Source organism: Limulus polyphemus, unplaced genomic scaffold, assembly GCF_000517525.1.
Source record: "Limulus polyphemus unplaced genomic scaffold, Limulus_polyphemus-2.1.2 Scaffold3844, whole genome shotgun sequence".
In the NCBI taxonomy this organism is placed as follows: domain Eukaryota; kingdom Metazoa; phylum Arthropoda; class Merostomata; order Xiphosura; family Limulidae; genus Limulus; species Limulus polyphemus.
The window spans coordinates 97,611-105,838 of NW_013669454.1; the positions used below are offsets into that span (position 1 = coordinate 97,611).

The 8,228-nt window shown below is 36.6% G+C and overlaps 1 protein-coding gene across 1 annotated transcript in view; it reads left to right on the forward strand.

Moving 5' to 3' along the window:
• LOC106470145 (TATA box-binding protein-like protein 1) overlaps positions 1–8,228 on the forward strand; it is a gene marked incomplete at its 3' end in the record, with an annotated part of 21,056 nt that overhangs the window by 10,081 nt on the left and 2,747 nt on the right. The window contains exon 3 of the mRNA XM_013930675.2: positions 920–1,087. Coding sequence (XP_013786129.1) covers positions 920–1,087 — 168 coding nt within the window. The remainder of the gene's footprint in view (positions 1–919; positions 1,088–8,228) is intronic.

An 8,228-nucleotide genomic window follows, 5' to 3' on the forward strand; every position in this document is an offset into this window, starting at 1 on the left:
GCTGAATTATTTTCATTGTGCTTGAATACTTGGTGTTCCAATGTTGCTGAATTATTTTCATTGTGCTTGAATACTTGGTGTTCCAATGTTGCTGAATTATTTTCATTGTGCTTGAATAATTGGTGTTCCATTGTTACTGAATTATTTTCATTGTGCTTCAATACTTGGTATTCCATTGTTACTGAATTAATTTCATTGTGCTTCAATACTTGTTCCATTGTTACTGAATTATTTTCACTGTGCTTGAATACTTGTTCCATTGTTACTGAATTATTTTCACTGTGCTTGAATACTTGTTCCATTGTTACTGAATTATTTTCACTGTGCTTGAATACTTGGTGTTCCATTGTTACTGAATTATTTTCACTGTGCTTGAATACTTGGTATTCCATTGTTACTGAATTAATTTCATTGTGCTTGAATACTTGGTGTTCCATTGTTACTGAATTAATTTCATTGTGCTTGAATACTTGGTATTCCATTGTTACTGAATTAATTTCATTGTGCTTGAATACTTGGTGTTCCATTGTTACTGAATTATTTTCATTGTGCTTGAATACTTGGTGTTCCATTGTTACTGAATTATTTTCATTGTGCTTGAATACTTGGTATTCCATTGTTACTGAATTATTTTCATTGTGCTTGAATACTTGGTATTCCATTGTTACTGAATTATTTTCATTGTGCTTGAATACTTGGTATTCCATTGTTACTAAATTATTTTCATTGTGCTGTTGGTATTCATAACTTACTAATCCAGGGACTAAAGTTGATAAAATCTTTTTACATGCTGCTTTGTAGTTGTTCCATTACTAGTAAATTATTTTCATTTTATTTCAGGTATTCATAATTTACTAGTCCTGAGTCCAAAGTTTTGGTGTGTTTCTAGTCCAGCACTAATGAATTGTTTGTTTTCCAGTGAAGATGCAGCCAAGAAAGCTGCTAGGAAAACGGCTAGAATATTACAAAAGCTAGGTTTCAGGATCCGATTCACCAACTTTAGAATCGTCAATGTGCTGGGCACCTGTACAATGCCTTTTAAAATCAATATTGTGAAATTTTCAAGGGAGAACAGGGATCATGCAAGGTATGTTATTTTTATTTGTTTATTGTATTCTTTCTAATTATATTACAGTTTACACCTAGGAAGTGTAGTGTTACTTGGATGTTGTAAATCGGCATATTTACATAATAAGTTTTCTCTGTATTTCTATAGTACTTTTAAGTTTATTTAGTTGCTATAAATTATTTAATACTTTAACTTAAATACACAAATCTCTCTGTTATACGAATAAGGTGGGGAAGAAACATCAGTTTTTTTAATGTGTTTCTTTTTCACAACATATTACTTTAATTATTGTACAACTTAAGGTTCAGTGTATTTTGCATGGCAGGAAAGAAATTTTTAATTATGCTTTATCTCTTGCAATAATTTTCTTCTTTTTTCCTCTGAGTTTTAAATTAATTCAGGATTCTTCAAGTTTTGACTCATAACTCAGTTAAGATTATTATAGTTATGAACAAACTACTCTTGATTTAAGCCTACATTTAAGAAGCTATTGAAGTGTTCTAGATAATTCATTGAGGATTCATTACAGCAGTGTCTACAGTGGTGGAAAAGTTTAATGCACCATCCAGTTTTTTCACCATTTTCTTTTCAATTGTCTATTTTGAAGCCCTAATTCGTGGAGGTGAAAATGTGTTTTGTGGATGGTACTGTCAGATTATTACATCAGCAGCTAGCCCTAATTTGTAGGTGAAAATGTGTTTTATGGATGGTACTGTCAGATTATTACATCAGCAGCTAGCCCTAATTCGTGGAGGTGAAAATGTGTTTTATGGATGGTACTGTCAGATTATTACATCAGCAGCTAGCCCTAATTTGTGGAGGTGAAAATGTGTTTTATGGATGATGTAGTACTGTCAGATTATTACATCAGCAGCTTACTAGTCTTTCTATGTATTGCATCAGCTGTTTTTTGGCTGTAAGAGTCGAATTAGAAACTTCTCTGGTACAACGTGCATGTAATGCTACCATGGCCAAAGGTTGCAAGTTAACTCCATGAAAAAAAGCTGTCATTATTTCTTTGAGCAAAGAGGGAATTTCCACAAGACAGATTGCTAGAAAAATTTATTTTAATCATCTCACCATAGGCAGCTTTTACTGCATGTGTGACAAGGTTTTTAGTGAGTTACATTCATAATTTAATTCCAAAACACTTACCTCTGCTGACACATAACTATTACTCGACCTCCAGGGTTTCTTTCTTTTCCCATCTTAATGATTGTTCTGATTTTTTTTTCACTTGCTCCAGTCTTTTATACCTCACTCAATTGGCCTTAGAGATATTTATCTCATGATATTCTCCACCTATGTCAATATTCCCTCTATCCTGGTACTGTATATAAGCACCTCATCAGATAATGTTATCACTTTTTCACGACAAGGTATCACTAATGGGTTTCCCTGCATAACGATCTTTCGGAGATACTTTGAACGTTATTTTCATCTAGTTAATTTTCATAAAAATTATAATAATTAAAAATAATGTTTTTCTTCTGATTGGCAAGCTGATTTATGGTATGAATTCCTGGATTATTTTTTCTGTCATGGAGGCAAATTGTGTCTCACCTATCCCACCTGTGATATCTAGTGTCGCACAACAATTGGGGGAGGGGAGGGTCACTCTCAGGTGTGCCTACCAGTGATCTTATTTGTAGTGAGATGGAGACATATATTTGGATCTGCGTTTGAGAGCAATCCTTGACATTTTGAAGAGACTTTAGATTTGCTCTTTTCTTCCTTCTATTTGTCTGTTGGATTTTCAGTCCTACTGTGGAACAGTGGTAAGTTTAAGGACTTGCATTGCTGGAGCCTAGGATTCCATTCCCTAAGGTGGGTGCAGCAGATGGCCCAGAGTTGCTATGCTCTAATGAAGCAACTTTAGCTCACAAAATGCTGTTCCAATCAAAGGTAATCAACATTCTTTAAATGACCTATGAAAAACGAAAAGGAGGCCATATTGGGATAAGCTGCTTTTGATCTGTTTTTTTTTTCTTCATATGTGTGATGTATTAGGCTTTTCCTAGGTTGCTTTTGAGTGTACACATTACATGATGGCTGAAAGGTCTGGGAGCAAATTTTTAGTATTTTCCTTCATACACAGATCTTGTGGTTCATGCTGGAAGGTTTACTTCTCAGTTTGGCTTTATCCAAAAAATGTCACAACTTCATGATTTAGCCTTCCATCACCAGGTGGAAATATTTCCCAACTCTAAAATAGTACATCTGCTCCTCAAATTTCAGGGTTTTAAGGTAGACTTTGTAGCTCACCCTGAGTAGTTCAGTGTCCCCTGATGGGACAGAGTAAGTCTATGGACTTGCAACTCTAAAATTCAACATTTTGTTTTTCTTTCACTTCACTTTATTAGAAGACCATCAGGATCACCAACTTCATTGATGACAAGCTGAATCCATTGTTAGCATGCATGTTGGTTCAATTTTTGGCTTCTACATTCCTTCCTGTTGTTGTTGTTGCTGGAGCCTCGAATTACATTGGTTCCTGCAGGAAGTCATAGTTGTTCCACCTCTATTCATGGGTCCCGACCCGCAACATCTGCCCCTTGGTACATTGGTACTCGGAATAGATTCTATCTATATCCAAGGTCCACTGGTAGGTTGGATTTTTGCTTAGTCCAAAAGGAATATATATATCAACAGAAATGACACGTAGCTTGGCAGTGGTGTGTTGGGAAGAGGTTGAACCAATTTTGGTCAGAAGTGTCAACCATGATTCGTTATTTGACCAGGATCTTCGACGGAGGATTTTGAATCTTCCACATTGCTTTGTTTAAGGTGGCCTTATCTACTACCGTTCAATTATTGTGACTACATCTGTTTTTGAGTCCCCCATACTCTCCAGATTCCTCAAGTCGCTTTGGGTCCTTGGTCCCTAATGACCATTTTAGTTACCTACTATGTACATAATGGTTAATTCGTGTTCTGTCTCCACACCTGTTTGTGACCTGACTCTTATATGCCATGTATCCCATTTACATGCAGGTTTATTTTGACCTACGGACATCACTTCATAGTGATTAGCCTTGTTTGTCCACAGATCACTTTCTCATTCTCTCTTTGTCCTCAGACCAGTTCTTCTTACCCAACACACTGTTATCAGTTTACCATTTCTATTTTCTGTGTCCAATCAGATTTCAATCGTGGTCATTGTCAGTGAGAGTCTTGAAGGTTTTGTGGCCTGCATTAATGTATTTAGAGTTATTAGACAACAATTTTTATTCTGGGCTGTCTTTGAAGGCGAGGAAGCTTATCCAAGTCACATCTCATCAGATTTGTCACTTTTCTATGTCCTTAGTGGCCCAGTTGAATTGCCCACTGGAGGTCATGGTGCGGACTGGTATGTGAATCTCCCCTAATACCCTTATTTCACTTTATGTGCATGATCTAGCAGTATCTTTATCTGAGGATTTTTGCCTACCCCCATAGCTATCTTCACCATTTCTGCTAAACTATCCAGAGGGGTGAGTATTTTTATTTCTAACTTTTGGGGTCCATTGCCTTATTTTCACAGGATCCCACTTTGCAACAAGTGTTGCACAGACAAGTGTGCTTTTATCAAATGAATTCTGCACTAGCAACCACTAATTGAATGTACTTTGTACAGATTGCAACAGGCTCTGTAGAAGTGAAGTGTTCCATCAGACCACCTAGGAGCTGACCAGGTGGTATTACTGTTCTATGATGGATCGCCACTCATGCACTATCATGAGTAAAGCATAAGATGAACCTGCCCATCCCTGTTGATCTTTGGATTGAATAAGTCAAGGTTGGTTTGCTTTTAAAAATTTGGGGAACTTGGATCACCTATTGCACTGATCCAGAGCACTGTTCCTCAGGGCTCCCCAATGCGCATTACCCCTCAGATTATACTAGTGGAGCTAGGGAGTCCTTACCATACCTGGTTTCTAGTCACTGGGGTGGTGGATAGGGGCTTTTCATCCAGAGTGTTAGAGTGAATTCCTCCACTCTTGGAGAAGAGGGCAAAGTTGGGAGCTCTCCTACCCGGGTCCCTGGATGTCGGCTGGATGGGCACCGTCTTACACAGGAGTCTACTTGTAATACCGGTTCAGGTCCATGTGGCCCTTCTTTTTGATCAATATAGATTCAGTATGTTGCTCATGGAAGAGGGTCCAATATCTCCTCATAATTCTGAAAGTTGAGTGGTCCCATCCTGGGTCATTAGCTAAGCACAGTTTTCTATGTCCTCTCCATAATTTCGGGGGCAAGTGGAATGTACCTTGCCCACTCGGTTGGGGAGTGAGGATGATGTTCATAATTCCAGACTAGATGAGCTCTGTTCCTTTGGTTGAGTAAGGAATACACTATTCCATCATTCCAAGTCTAGGGTGTTGCCTTTCGGCCTTCTTTAGATGGAGGAGAAAGTTTGTCCCTTCTGTGTTGCTTACTTTTTTTGTCATGATTCTGGTGGCTCAGAATGCATCACTCTATGCCTACTGGTTGGGATCCATTCACATCTATATATATATATATATATCACATTGTGGTCCAATTGCCCTAGCCACCCACTTTGGATATAGGGACCAAGACCCCTTAATTCCCATCCCGAGTAGTGGAACCTCAGCTATCGGGTTTGGGCTGGCCTATAGTTATGATCATTCATGTACAATTCCACCCATGATACAGGAAGAAAGTTCAGGGTGTTGAGCATACCCGTTCTGGATATAGTGAAATTTCCCCCAATAGGGTGCCAATCTTTTATTGGCACACCCATGATCTATGCAGATGCTTTCTTTATAGATAATGCCTTCACCACCCCTCTACCTTATCAATGTGGGATTCTAGCTGTAAGTGTCAGTGGAGGTAAATATGTTTTGGAAGATAAAATTTTCCTAAATTGAAAATGTATTTCCATTAATACTTACCTCATCTCTCACTCTCCTGCCCTTCCTCCCCACTAAGAGCTGGTGTTGGAGATTGAGTCAGTTTAAAAAAAATGATAACATTATCTGAATGAGATGCTTGTATACAGTACCAGGATAGAGGGAGCATTGACATAGATGGAGTGTATCCAGGGATAAATATTGCCAAGGGCAATTGAATGGGGTATAAATGTTTGGAGCAAGTGAGAAAAATCAGACCAATGCTTAGATGAGCAAAGGAAGAAATTCTGGAAGTTGAGTAATAGCTAAAAGTATGGGAAAAGGTAAGTATTATTGGAAATACATTTTCAATTTAGGAAATATTAACTTAAACTACTTTATTTTCATGGTATACCAATAAATAAAGCATAAAACGTAGCTAGTTATACATATTTTAATAATATACAAGGTTTAAGTGTATAAGGCAATATTAAAGAAAAATCCTGAATTTCCCCTTGTGTGAGAAATGTGACATTTGCTCTCTGGGTATCCTTTCTTCTCTAATTGATTGACCACCCCTCCAAGAAGTATGAAATTTAAAGTAAATTATTCATTATAATGTTGTCACTGCTCAGCCAAAGTATAATTTTCATAACCTTCAATCGTGTTTGGTTACAGAGCCATCACATAGAAAATCAAACCCCCCTCTCGCCAAACCCACTTGTCACATCCTTTCTTTCAGGATTTGTCAATAGTTCTATCATATGTTTAATACTATTATAATTATAACCAATAGAAACCAAAGTTTTACTCTATCAAACGACACGTTATATTATTTTCTGTACAGAGAACTACATTTCACAACTAGTTCAAGCTTCATTTTCCATGGAAACACCTTGACAAGCTCGGATGAATTTGTAACGGTTCTTGTCACATAGTTAGAAAAACTGTGATAGTTATGGGAAATTGTCTGCTTTTTGCATGTTATTATTCTATTTTCTTTGGTGCATTATTTAATTAAATGAAAATTATTTAGTGCTCTACTACCATTAGTATAAAAAATTAGGGTTAAGTGTCATCGACAGTTGACAGCAAAAAAAGAAGGCCCCAGGTAAGTACTTTATTTCTTGTTTTTCATGTGTTTTCTTTATTTATTGTTATAAAAGTAACTAAAATGTAAAAATAGAAAGTTTTTTTTAGATTAAGTAAAATGAATATTAATAATAATATTTCATGGAGGCATGTGTGTGAGCAGCTCAGAATAGTTTGTGGGTATTGTAAATCAATAGTGTAACTTGAGCCACATATTTTCCAATATCCTTACAACTTATAATGGTGTGAATAGTAGTTACACAGTTCAAAGGGCAATAAAATATAAGTACAAACAGATGTATACTGTTATGAGTTTAAAGCTACTTAGGATAAACAAATGTAGTTTCAGAAAAAAATTTGAAGTCATTCTATAAAGACAAAAAAAAACAGATTAATTTAGACTTTTTTTTTTTAAGTGGGAATGAGGTCGGTTAAACTGACCACCTTGTTTAGAGTTAGGGTAGAGAAAATAGCAGGTAAAATATAAAGTTTTACTGAAAACAAACATTTGAAATGTATTTAGGAGGTCTTAGAGATTATGCAAATGAAATTTGAGATTTTTGAGGTGAAGAAAAGTATATTTAGTCTTATCATGAAAATCATTGCACTTGGACAAGTGAAAAAAAAAGACTCAATATGATCAAGGACCAATTTTTTAGGAAAAATCTGATTTTTTATATATATAAAAAAAACTTGTAACATTTACTGAAAGTCTGCTGAATTTTGTGAAGATACACACACTATATTAAAAGTTATTAGTATTGAAACTATACCAAGTACAAAGTGGTCATGTGGTTGGTTAGTTTGACCAAGCCCATGTTGAGAGAACTAACCAGTTTACTGTGAGCCACTAGGTGTAGAGATCTAGAGACTGGCTTTGTGGTTCAGCAGAAGAGAAGGGATAGGAAGAAAGCTTCCACAGCAGCTGACAGTTGTGTTCCTGAAGAATGATCATTCATTGTCTACAGATATCAAAAGAGCATGGCAGAAAGCATCAGGGGTCATTGCTGTCATGTGCACAGTCTGGTCTAGCCAGTATTCAGCCGGTCTCCCAGCAAGACAGCCAAGAAAGAAGCCCCTCCTCACCAACAAGGTGAGGCTCTACTTGGGCAAAGAACATGTTGACTGAATTGAAGTAATGTGGAGTAAAGTGACCTTCTCAGACGAATCAAAATCCAACCTGTGCAGGTCTGATGGAAAGTACTTTGTATGACACCAGTGTGGAGAAGAGTTTC